Source organism: Trachurus trachurus (assembly GCF_905171665.1).
Source record: "Trachurus trachurus genome assembly, chromosome: 21".
Taxonomy (NCBI): domain Eukaryota; kingdom Metazoa; phylum Chordata; class Actinopteri; order Carangiformes; family Carangidae; genus Trachurus; species Trachurus trachurus.
The window spans coordinates 17,245,482-17,259,179 of record NC_139899.1 but is presented as its reverse complement, the minus strand read 5'-3'; the positions used below and the strand labels follow the sequence as shown (position 1 = coordinate 17,259,179).

Below are 13,698 nucleotides of genomic sequence, written 5' to 3'. Positions count from 1 at the left end.
CTTATTTCATTTAAGTCCATTACATAGAAATGCTGTCTGGGTGCTCATCCACATAAGTTCATTTGACCTTCTCTAAACAGAGAGGCAGCAAGGAAGCATTTAGCCTAATACAAATTCATCTAATTACTGAAATTACACTTGAACTGTGATAGGTATAGTGATTGTACTGTAGTGCCAAATGGGAACCGCATGGTTTGAATAACACTATTATTAGAAAGTTATGCAGTTTAAGTGTTAATAGTGACCTATATATAACGTTATAACGGTTTACAAAAAAGTGACCTTGTGTTCCTCTCATACTGCTGTTTTGTTGGTGATCATAAATATGCATGTGTGTGTATTACACAGTATATCCAGTGAGAAGCAGACAGAGAGAGAGCATGTGGCATAATGTGAGATTAATCCTGGATTAAACGGTGGCTCTTTGAACCCAATATTTACTAAACCAGTATGTTTTGGTAAACATGAAAAGATGGTGGATCTAAACACACAGCCAGTCACACACAAGACCAATTGATATACAACACAACAGTGCTTAGTGGGATAAAATGACAAATTAGATCTTTGTAGCAGTAAAAGTTAGATAGATCTACAGTAGCAAGACGAATATTAGACATGATGATGATTAAACAGCTGAAGTATACTAACGCTCTTCTGTGTCTGACGGAAATAATTTCCATTTCATTTAAACCACCGTTGTTTTCTTTGCCAATTTTCCTGCAAACTGGTTTATAACTGTCAGGCATTATTAACAGCCTACAAAAATGTTATACTGTCAGTGTCATTGTGGACCAGAGAGAGATAAAGAGAGTCAGGCAAACAAATAATTCAGAAACTTCTTTTTTCTTTAAATTCCAGTGTGGTTTGCTCCCTAAAGAAAATATACAGATCAACAACACTCATGAATTCTGCAAAGGAGTTACTTTATTTAACCAGCCACGTTTGGTAGCTTGCATTTGTCTTCTTCACCGCCTTTGTCATTGCATTGTTTCCTTTTGTCGTTCAACTCTCAGTCGTGTCGATCATTTACTGGCTGTCATTCCCCCACTCTCAACCTTTAAAGGCCTTAATTGGCCAAACATGCACTTTAACTAACTGTCAATCAGTAGAACAGGTGAAACCAGGTGATAACAATGGTACAGTATGTGCCACCTATGTCCCTGTGCGCACATGACATGTAAATACTTGTACACCTTCACAATACATTACAAAATGGGTAACTTACATATAAACCCATAGTCACATATAAAATACAAAAAATAAGGCAGTGTGTTGCAGGAGAAAGAGTGCACCATGCTCAAGGATATCCCAAAATAGTATAAAACAACAGTATAATATAATAATGAGATCTGATGTTTTCCACTGCCGCTGCCTCTTTTTTTTGGGTCTGTTTTCTTTGCACCGAGTCACACTCAGTTTTTATCTATGCACCTGTTTTTACACCTCGGTTTTCATCATGTCAGCATCCTGGGTAAATCATGTCACAGTGTGTCTTAGTGGAAAGGCTCTTTACACATTTTTGAGCCATTCCTCTTACAGTAAGTCAACCTCCTCTAGTACCGGGGAAGCCATGCTGCATACTGTTTGGTTACCATGGAGATCTTCCTCAGTTAAAAAAGTGAGCCAGCACTGTGAGACAGAGAAAGCCTATAGTTTGCACCCAGCATTGACTGGTGGTGGTGAGACAAACCCCCGCGTCCCTGCATTCAAACCCAAAAACACTTGTGCTTTAAACCTCTTACTCGCAGATACACTCATGTTCACTTCTCATCTATTGTTCATGTGTTGTTGAATTAGTCAGAGTGGGTTGTTTCAGCCTCTGAGAACCCTTAAACCCCAGCTCTCCAAAGCATGACACCAATGTTCCCATTTCCACTGACGGAGCCGCGTGCGTGCCAGTGTGTGATTGTAGTCACATCTCTGTCAGTCGGCTTAAAGTTTCACTAACCTAAAGGCAAATAGAAACAGTTCTGGGTGTGCTGGTAGGAAGCAGAGCAGGGTGTGGCGTCGTTTACACTCTGTATTTTAGGTTCCAACAGCACGCTTACGGTCACAGTAATTACATTATTACATAGAGTAATAGAGCTGAACTATGTGCGTCTAAAGGTAGCACACTCACCACACTAGAAAGTGATTAAAATGGCGTCTATTTATGTAAAGATAATCGCTCACGGTTACCTTAACCACATGCTTCCCTTCAGCTCCAGATGATTCCTCTGTATCCCCCCCCCCCCCTTCAGAGATCAGGAATCACAATTTTTCTTTATGTTGCCATGGTTACTGGTCTTGCTCCGTCTTCCAGTGGAGAGGAATTGGTATTCTGTAGTCACAGAGGCCTAAATTCCTGTCGGACCCGGTGGCCTGCAGACGTGGAGCAACAGCTGTCTTCGCCGAGGCTGCGTCTGCTGCTCGTGGTTTTGTTGTTTTGTGGCTGAGCTCGCTCCAAACTGCGGCCCTCACAAATGTGAGATTTCACCTCAGGGCCACCACATCCACATTTGTCACTCACGTCGTGGAAAGAGCGAATGCTAATGCTGCTTATAATGCCACGGGGTGGTTCACGCCAAGGGGCCGAGGGTGTGGGCAGCGCTTCATTGAAATGGGCACAGTGTTGTTGCTGTGCTTAACAAGATATAACCTGACACCTGGACGTATCGTTCAGCTTGGTGCTACAGAATTTTGGGGGAATTTCATCAGTGCTTTCTGGGGGATAAATTTCATTGATTGGATAGTGATCCTCTTAAACCCAATGAAATATCTTATCATTTACTGTATAGATTGACGCAAAGCTTTATAAAGACATTCATGGATCCAAGATGATGAATCCTAATGATGTTAATGATCCCTTGGCTTTTTTTCTATAGCACAAAATAACACATTTTAGCATGCCAACACACTAAATTAAGATAGTGAGCAATGTAAACAGCATCAGTATCTCTACACCACAAATATTAGGCTATATATACTAATTTTATTAAATATCACCACACCTACAAAAAGAACACATTTCTTTGGACAGAAATTCAATGTGCGTGTGTGTGTTAGAATTGATTTAAAATCTGTTCTCGTCTCGCCCAGCGTTCCCAGAGACACCGAGACATCATTTTTTAACATCACTGTGACCGCATGCTTTGGATTCAGCAGGCGTCTGGCGATACACTGGTTATCGCAGCGACATCACGGGTGCCTTTTCAAACTAAGAGTGCTTTCTTGGCTGTTGACCTTAATCCTCAGCCACAGGAAGCGCAGCCTTGGTCTGAGGCTCTTGTCTCTACATCTGCGTGCTCTAAGGTCAACTATATGCTGACAGGGAAATCCCAGCTGGCTGGCCAAGTGATAATTAGAGGTTCATAGTGAATACATTACAATGCTTAAATGTGATGGAGGGGGGGCGTGGGTTCTTTTCTGGCCCCTGGGTGTCCCTGGGGTTAGGGGTTTTGAAGCTATAGCATATCATTTTATAAACAAAGCATATCTGCCATTGCTTGGTCTAATCTGTTCACTTTTGACCTTTTACATTGTTCAAAAATAATAAGGAGTGAATATTGTTTTTGCAGTGATGGACACCACAGCTCACAGACTGGTATACATAGTGACTGTCGTGTCATTATCTATGCATTTTGAGAGTGTGTAAAGAAAGTTAAGGATGTGAGGTCACAGCAGCTTTTATCAATACAGTGACTCAACTACATCACAGGGCATAGGGCCTCTGGATTTGCTGCACACAGGGCTAAGTAGTTTAAGGCTAATCTGAAGGAGGCCGATTGATTGGCCTCACGGGTAAAGCAGCGTGCGCGGCTGTCATTATTTATTACTGGTGAAGATTATGGTGCAGCAGGACAGTAGCAGCAACGCATCTCTCAACAGACTGTCACCTGCCTGCTCCAACACCACACAACGCTCCCAAGTCTCATCTTCTTCACAGTGTGTCCCGCTCCAAAGAAGAAAATCTGCGGTGGTCTGAAGTGAGGTGGTGAGGCAGAAAACTGCCCTTGCAGCCTTTGATTCAGAGAGTGTTGATGCCACACTCTGTCTCCAGACACCAGTGGAATCCCACAGTGTGAAATCGTGAGCGGAGTGATGTTGTCTGTCAGTAAAAGGCTTTTCTCTGGCAGCTGAACACTAGAGTATTCGTATCATGCGTTAAGCGTCCTGTGAGTTGAGGTGTAAGTAATTGAAGGAATAATTGACAGATTAATCAATAATGAAAATACTCATTAGCTGCGGAATTAATTAAGTCAGTTAAACGGCAACCATTTCCATAATCAATCAGTGTGTTATTTCTATGATCTGTCAGATGCAGGTTCGGAAATGTTAAGATTTTTCTGCTTAGTGAATTTTGCTGGAAAAATTGACATATTTCACAATAAAACGAGACAGAAAAGTTTTTTTTTTTATCAGATTTAGCTGAATTAATTGCTGATAAATCAAATGACTTTATCACGTTGATTCAAAAACCATGCAGACATTAAATACTGCCATGAAGTAGGACTGGATATTTTTTTTTGCAGTCGTAGTTTCATTTGTTAAAAATCTTCAGTTGGTTTGTAGCTGCTGCTTTTTCGAATTATTAATGTATTTGGCTGTGAAATTTTGCCGAGCCAGGATCTACATATTAATTATGTTCTTAATAATGCTCATGCAGCATGTCTTAATGACGGCCCATATTATTACTATGTTCCCTCTGTTGCTCTCTCTTGATCTCTCCAACACACACACGGCACCGTAAGCAGGCATCACAGTGATTATGTAGATCAGTGTGTCTGCTCCTATATTAGCAGGCTGCTGTTTATACAAGCAGGGTGGCGAATTAACTTATACTTAATTAACATACCTTGGATATTAATTTTTCCACAAGAATGTGTCCCATCTGTTTTGTACCTGATGAATTTGTGCATGGGTTTGAGGCATGGTGCTGCCCGAGCCAATACCAGGTCTCTAATTCAATAGCTGGTTGCCTATACCTGTCTAACACACTACATTAGTTTGAGATATATGATACTGTCTTACAGTCCCGGTGGTGTGTCCATATTTGAAACGGGGAAAACTAAATATTGAAACAGTTGGTGTGGAAACATGCACCCGTGCAATCACAGATACATTTCTGCCAACTGTCCCACAACTCATCTAAAATTTAGATCCCGGGGGAAGCGGTGCTCAGTGAAGATGTAAATGATCCTGCTGTGTAATGGCTTGGTTTACTGGGAATAGGTGCATGAGACTGGAAGGTAGTCTTGCTTGGTTCGTGCTCGAGCTCGGCCGACTGTGACAGATTGTGGATTGGATGTGACTTTTTAGGGTTGTGGTTTTTTCCAGCTTGTGATGTGATGCAGAGAGGACCAGTGAAGAATTAGTGCCAGTATGGAAGACTGGGTGTTTTGTTTTTTTCCCCTTTAGCTCCCTCTGTTTGAAAATTGGACTGGCATTCTCTCAGATGAGCCTCAGGTTGCAGTTATTTAGTTAATCTTTTTTTTTTTTTTAAATGTTCACAGAGCAAGGGGCCCCAAAGCATCAGTAATGTAATGTAACCATTAAAGTTCAGTCTGATACTTTGAGATATCTGATTTTATTGTGTAATTCACCAGTCTGTTTTCCACAGCTCCCTGGTGTATTCTATAACAAGACCATCTGACCTGAAGGTCAAGCGAGGCATGTCTGCAGCCTACTGACCATAATCAATCCAAATCGTTAAGAATTACCACCTTGACATGCTTTTGTATTTAGATTAAATATGAAAGGCTTGTCTCTTTCTTGGCCTTACCTTGTGGGAGTTGTCTCTCACAGTTACACTTAATTAATCTCTTAATTAACCTATTGATTGCCTGCACTTTCACAGCTACAGCGCTCTACAGTATTCACAGCTCCATGAGGGAACGTGCCGTGTCTTAATTCTGCAGGTGTTGGAGGTTATCAGCGCACACAAATCGCTTGCAGATGAAGACCCTGATTACACTTGTTTTTATTTTGCTTAATTGCTACAAATCAAAAAATGCAGGGCAACTAATAATTAATTTCATCATCAATTATTTAGTTAATCAACTGATACTGGTAGAAAATCGTGCAACATGTGCATTATAACTTCTTACAGCCCAGGGTGATGGATTGAGATAGTCTGTTTAATTCACCAAGAGTTCTGTACCCATAGATATTAGGATTTTCATATCATATATGGTAAAGATCAAATCGGCATAATTAAAGCTGTAAAAGTGAATGTTTTGCATTTTTGCTTGAAAAATCTTTAAAATTTAGTAATTAATCCAATTATCAATCATCAGGAGTTGATAATGAGGGAATATCATAACATGTCTGTGAGTATCTTCTGTATTGTCTCATACTCAAGTATGTGAGAATATGTTTCTTTAATGGCAGATATTTGCTGGAACAAAAGTCTTTTCATGTCATTTTCCTTTCTTGAATATTTCGTATGGTGATAGCAGTTTAAAATATATTATTCAGTTCTTCAGTCTTCCTTTATTTAGCTCAACTAAACACCAAGTCTGTGCCTAAATGTGAAGCGACGCATCCTCCCCCTGAGTGACAGTAATCCTGGGCTCTGCAAAGGGGCGCTAGTGGAGAATAAGCAGCATGGGTCCCAGAATCTGCAGCTCCCTGAAAGGGATTCAGGCAGATGACGGAAAAGGAGGCCAATCTTTTTAGTAATTCCAGCTGCCTTAAAACCCTCACTTGCCCTCCGCTTATTTTAATGATACTCCAAGTTAGGCTCGGGCTTGACAGAATATTATGGTGTGTTGCATCAGTGTTTTTTTTTTTTTTTACTTCATATTTGCAAGCATAGCAAAGCATGTTGGCCCAACCTCTGCTGCTGCTGCCGCTGCTTGTTTACTATCTGCGCTAATGATGCAAACCCACAACTATTAGATCTGTCTTCTGATTTATGGTGCTCTGGCTAACAGTAGGAGGCTGTTGCACACTTGCTCAGTGCACTACTCCTAAGTATTCAGCAGCACAACAGTCACAACACGACACTTAATTGTTCTTTATGCAGAATCAATATGTTTCCAGTGGGCCTGTAGGAGGGCAGGCTGGAAAAGAGGGGGAGTTTTTTTTTTTTTTTTTAAGATGACAGGGTTGGTGGGTGGGTTTGGGGGGTGGTGGGGGCTTGCTACCTTTATCTCTCTCAAGCCTCTATTGAATCCAGGGGGACATTATTTTCATGGCTGTCCTCTCAGTGCCTGGAGGCTGGCCTACTGTGACAGAATGACTGTGACAGCTGTGGCAGCACAATCATCACTTTTGCTTTCAATTTTGTTGATATTTTTCATCTGCACCTCATGATTTCTGCAAGAGAAAAAAAAAGAAACAACCGATGTAAAATCAGGAGGAATCGCTGATCCTGAAATAATTAAATTACTTAGAGATTTCCTGTAAAACGTTGGATGTCCCTTTTTTAATTGGACAGTGTTGCACGTTTCATGTTTTAGTCATGGTACAAAGATGTTAAAGTTGTCCCAATTATGCTGCCAACATATGCATGGTCACACATGCACATGTGCTGTGAGGGTATGCAGGTAATTAGACAAGATTATCAGTACATTTGCCGGCCTTCAGTGTCCCTCTGTCAGCTTCCCGCTGTAGTCGAGTCACCCTGGGAATCTCTGCAGCACATGACCTGAATCTCAATGAGCTTTAGCTGCCACTGACCTCCCTGTCCTACCTTTCCCTTACAGTGCACAATATATATACGTATATACCTGCTCATGCACACGCACACATACATTTTGTACCCACCACAGCCCATGCAAAGATCCCCACATGCTGAGGCATTCACTGTTCAATTGCTTTATTGCGACAGAAGCCCTGGGAGTATGGGACAGACGGATGGACAGTGGTGTCTTCACATATGTTTTCAATAAGGGATTCAGTGTGGGAATGTGTCAGCCGGCTTCTATAAGCAGTTCTGCACCCTCAGCCCAGCCCCTGAGCGGTGTTATCAGAACAGCCATGGCTCACTTACAAGTAGCCAAAATCATTCCTGGGATTTTTCCACTGCCACTGCTGCTTCACATGTGCTTTTGATTGGGTTGCATCTCCTAGAATTTCCTGAATTCGGTTCATTTTGATATGACTTGATAATAAAAAAAAATCAGTTCTCAGATACAGTGCTTAGCTTATGTGCTGTCACATGAGGTGAGCTCTGTAGATAGTTTTAATTCCCCAAAGTGACCTTTTCCCTACCCCTGCTCTACATTTGCTTATTCCCTCCTTGGAAATCACAAATTCTCTTTCATCTTTGACCTCGATCGACTTCCTGTGCCGTGGCTGAATGTCACAGCTGAAAACCTCCTGCTGTAAAATGACTGCTGCATTATATGAAGTATAACAGAATCAGCAGGGGCCACTGGAAAAGCAAGGCCCAAGACACAGAGAGGAGAAAAAAAGTCGTTAAATCCCTTTCCAACAATGGCTGACCACTTGGCTCAGATACCATCCTCCAGTGCACCACAATCAACCAGGCTCTTTGTTCTTTCTGCCTATCTGGAGCCTAAAGGCATTGCCAGTCTGTTTACCACACATGCCATCCTCCCAGCCCAACCCCCCCTCCCTCCCTCACTCTCCCCCAGGAGAAGTTTGGGGAGCACTTCCTAGCCTGGCTTGTTGCAAATGAAGTGGACCATACCAACAACTCCTGGAGGGGAACAGTTGAGGTTACACAAAGCTGCTTTACACCTGACCTTTATTTTTATTTTTTTTTATTTTTTTGCTGACAGGAGCTTAGTAAAAAAGAGGTAGGGGTTGGGGGGTTGGGGGGTTGGGGGGTGGGGGTGGTTATTTGGTCTACCCTGAAGTGGAAACCCAGGCGGACATTTGTGCAGACATAGCTGTCATCTTTACTTAGCCCTCTTCTGTCAGATGGAGCATGTGGAGGTCAGTGTAGCGAGTAGCGACGCGACCGTGCTAGCGCTCGTACACATGTAAACAGTAGTAGTGTGTACATGAGGCTGTGTTCAAACCGAATGAGCCTCGACAAACCCTCCCTTACCTGTGCGTCTGGTCTGCTACTGAGGCTGTGGACTCGGGGATGCGCTGCCTCACAGTACTCCAAAGTAGACCAGCCCCAGTGCTTTTATGGACAGAGGTCATAGAAAGGCAGATTGGTGACATTTTCTTGGTATTGTACATGATTAAAGAAATGTCAGCTCCGGAGTGAGATGTTTCCCTGAGACTGTAACCTTTCTGTCGAGGGAGAGGCCTCACAAACATCAAGCGTAAGCTGGATGTCATGGTGCAGAGGTCACCGCTTCTGCTTTGTTTGCTTGTTTTTACTTGTAATTATGTGCAACTGTGTAATTGTCCACATGCTGATAAAAATAATCAGCTTACTGTTGTACCCCCATGCCTGCACAGTTGCTATGGTGAACAAAATGTGTAACTTGGGAAAACAAGAACGCAATAAGTATTGCCATATCCCCCACAGGATAAATTAAAATAACTCTAACATAACAGTGCCATCATCAGTGTTCAATGAGTAAAAGTTGCTTTAATGATGTGAAAATAATGTGACGGTATTACAATGTTACAACGCCGCTACACAAAGCCTCTTGCTGAAACGCGTTGGACGTCATAGGCTACTGCTGCCTGGATTAAAAAAAGTGTAAACTGTTTGGTTTTTTTAATCGATATTGAGTGTGTTTACTTTTTCTACGAACTTGTGACAGTATTGCAATGAACCTATTGAGAATTAGCATTACATTCTGTAGCATAGCCTACCCTTGGCCTAACAAACAGTGTTTCAGCTCATTGTTTTCTTTTCCAGTAATTTTACTCACTTGGTTCACGCTCACCTCTCACATGACATGCAGTAGTCCGTTTGTGGCTACAGCAGGCACGTATTTCCAGTGAAAAAAGTTAGCTCACATTTAGCAAAAAACAATTCTTTTGCTAAACAGCTAGAATTATTTTCTTCATGAGTTGATAGAGAACAAAAATGATGCTGTAAATAGTGAATTCACTTGCTGAGCATGCTAACAATGTAATTTTGAGCTTGTTAGCTCAAGATTGCTGGCTTTAAAGAGGAACTATGCAGGAATTTATCTTAAATATGCTACATTTTTACCTTACTTAAACAGCTTTGGAGAAATTGTGATGGTATATAAATTATTTGTAACTTGTTACAAGGAAGAATGGAGACTGCTTTCCACCCAGCGTCTCTTGGCCGAAAAACAACCTTGCAAGATGTGTGCCACCGTCTGACCCTCGTCTCTGTAGCCCCGTGACACAAACGCGCTCTGGAAGCCGCAATCTCTTGTTTATGACAGATAAGACTACACAAATATACATGTCGTAACATTGTATATACTGTATAACATTATCCACCGCTCCATGGATTGCTTACTCGTCGGCTTCGTTAAAAACAAATGCACATGGCCAGGAGGAGTTGCATAGTTACCCTTTAAATGTACCTCTAAGCAGTGCCTCATACATATCTTAGTCTGGCTTTGTGTTGTGTTGGACAGCATGTTGGCAGCCATTACCAGCCCTTGGTATTGTGTGTTAGCAGTTGACTGAAGGAGCGGAGCGCAGACCACACATTGTGGCTGGAGAAATGCTTCACATTTTGACAGCAGGAAAATCAGAGGTGTAAATAATGATAATAAAACGGCTGGTTACTGAATTCATTTTGGCTGCTTCAGTTTTCCAGTGTCCTCTAGCTGATCATGCTGACTCACTGTGGCACATTCACAGCTTAATGGGAGATTGCTCGTGCTTTGTAACGAATGTAATTTCCAGTCTCCTTATACTTTCTCATGGTGTCGTCAACAAACTTTTTTCCCACGAATATTTTAATGTCCAGGTTTCATGATTGTGTCATAGTCACAATCGCACATATGAGACTTTACGGCGAAGGCCATGTTACATAGTGTACCATGGTGTGCCTGCGTCATGACAACCGTCAATCCGTGTGCCTTATGCTTCATTAACAACAGCGCTCTCATTGTGTTGGCTGCAGCAGTGTCAAATGCCAGCCCCATAACTCCCCGAGTCTGCAACAGCTGCATTTAATCAAGCCCTGCCTGGCTCTAATCAGCCTGTGCCTTCTTACCCATCTCTGCTTGGCTCGTGGTCATTTTACACTGACAGCAGATTTATAAGGCTGGATATGAGAGTGCTCCAGAGAGAGAGAGACAGAAACACTCCTCCTCGGCCTTCGCTGCATTCAGCTCCTTGTTCCTGGAGCCTGCACAGAGAACATTTGTCCAGAAAACACGAGACCCAGGATTCATTCAGGGGGTTGTTTCCCCTGCCCATTAGTAAGCAGTAGCGTGTGTGTGTGTGTGTGTGTGTGTGTGTGTGTGTGTGTGTGTGTGTGTGTGTGTGTGTGTGCGTGTGCGTGTGCGTGTGCGTGTGCGTGTGCGTGTGCGTGTGCGTGTGCGTGTGCGTGTGCGTGTGCGTGTGCGTGTGCGTGTGCGTGTGCGTGTGCGTGTGCGTGTGCGTGTGCGTGTGCGTGTGTGCGTGTTTGAAGAGTGTGTTCTTGGCTGATGACCTCTTTCCCTCCAGCCTCCTTGTGGCCTCCCTCATCAACTCCATCACCATATGGAAACAGCTGGTCCCCGATGGTAGGATGCCCTCTGCGCTGCATGAGGCAGCCTGGAGAGAGAAAAGTGGTGCTTCACACAGGAAGGACAGACGCAGGGAGGAGTGGTGGGAACGGGGAGGCTTGTTTTTGGGGGAAGATTATGGATTCGGTTTGTAGAAGTGTAAACCCCTCTCACTAAGCTGCTGGAGATTAGGTTTTTTTTATTCTTTAAGCATTAATAGGAACACAGGCAGTGTCGCTATTTGCCTTTGAAACACTACATAGATTTACAGGCGGGTGTCAGCTCAGTTCAGCTGCATGAAGGATTTTTTTTTTTTTTTTTGTAGTAGTAGTAGTAGTAATAGCATTCGCCGAAGCAACTCACTCTCTTTCTGGGTTAAAGCAGTGGAGAAACCGCCTCCTTGAAACATACTCTGACACAGTCCTGGATCATTATCCAAACCAGGGGAAACCGCTACTATAAACACTCACATTCTGTAGCTGTAGCTGTGTTATGCTCTGCTCTGGTGCAAACTGGTCACGGGGAAGCAGCCAGGCAGAAATCCTCCCGTTGTGTGCCTGACAGAGCTCTGTCTCTCCTTAAGGCATCTGTAACAGAAGGAGAGTTTTTTTCTGTGAAAATCCCTGACATTTTCTTGACCTTACATAGGAATTCCCCTCCCCTCTCCTCTTTCTGTAAAGACTTGGTGGCTTTTCGAGGTTTGTGTGGTGTCACATTGTTGTTATTTGTCAGTGGGCGGTGAAGTCATTCTTCAAAGCGCCTGTGTGTGCGCCGGATGCGGGGTGAGCGAGGACAGAGGTGGTCAGGGAGACTCGCTTTTTATTCCGTTTTGATTCCGTATCACCCTCAAAGGGCCACCGATTCGTCACCAGTGACAGCAGCGGCTCTGAAAACACAGATCAAAGACGGGGGTCCACGCCCCCTCGAGCTGCGGCGGCTTTTGGCCAACTCCGCCTTTGAATGTCAGGATGGAAGGAGGGAGCAAAGAGAGAAATTTAGACAGAGCTGTCATCTATTTGGGTGACATTAACTACCACAGGGTTTGACAGATCTACAAAATACAACTCTCTTTTGTCCCTGGTTTCTCTTCTCTGTCAAAACTAGTCTTCAGAGTTTCCTGAAGTTTGGCCGTTCTTCACTTAAATAAGAGTATAGAATGTCACTGGGTTGCTGTGAACAAAAGCTGAGATTAGACCTAGACATAGTTATTGTAGATGGTCATAACAACCTCGCTCGAGTGTTATTCTAACCGGGGATCTTTGTGTTTTCTTTTTTTTTCTCACAGCAAAAAGCTTCAGGCAAGATGCTGTTTGACCTGGTGTGCTCCCACATGAACCTCATCGAGGGTGATTACTTTGGCTTGGAGTTTCAGAACCATCAAAAGATGATGGTGAGTGAGGATGAAGATGAAAGTGAAATAGAGCCTCTTCTCACACATCCCAGATTTAGTGTTGCTTTAAAAATAAATCTACTTTATAACATATTTTTTCTTCTTCTTCACAGGTTTGGTTAGACCATATCAAGCCTATTATCAAGCAGCTCAGGCGTAAGTGTTTCAAAACTCTTTTAAAGAAGAACAAAAACTAAAGGCAGAATTTTAATAACGTATATTACTGATGTATCCACACACAGGACCGAAGCACACAATCCTGAGGTTTGCTGTGAAGTTCTTCCCTCCAGACCATGCCCAGCTGCTGGAGGAGCTAACAAGGTGAGCGCCTCTCCATATAATTAACCTCATTTTCATCTCTGCATCATGCATGCGTTCCAATTGGCACCGAAATAAGCATTTATACACGACGTGTCACCGTAAATGACTTCGGCAGCGTCTGGAAGTGATTGTAGGGGCATAAATGACACGTGCTCCGGTTCCCAAAAGATTTACTCCCCACTCAGCTTTGCAGTTCTCATGTCATGGCTGCCGTGTTTTCCTGATTTAGCCCCCAGGAGATTAGCACGGCACTAATAATTTTTCTGGTTTCTTTTTTCCGCTTTGTGGAGCTGAGTCGCAACTTGCACTGAGTCAGAGTGGAGAAAGGAACGGCATACACAGTGTAAAAAAAACCCACAAAAATCCTGCTGCTAAAGTGGACAATGTTGCATTACTGAGAGAAGACCTGTGTAAGACATCACAGTTTCA

At 43.0% G+C, this 13,698-nt stretch overlaps 1 protein-coding gene across 1 annotated transcript in view; it reads left to right on the top strand.

The window, feature by feature from the left end:
- LOC311004510 (FERM, ARHGEF and pleckstrin domain-containing protein 1) overlaps positions 1-13,698 on the top strand; it is a 50,707-nt gene that overhangs the window by 15,556 nt on the left and 21,453 nt on the right. The window contains exons 3-5 of the mRNA XM_083996600.1: positions 12,844-12,948; positions 13,062-13,104; positions 13,191-13,269. Coding sequence (XP_083852726.1) covers positions 12,844-12,948; positions 13,062-13,104; positions 13,191-13,269 — 227 coding nt within the window. The remainder of the gene's footprint in view (positions 1-12,843; positions 12,949-13,061; positions 13,105-13,190; positions 13,270-13,698) is intronic.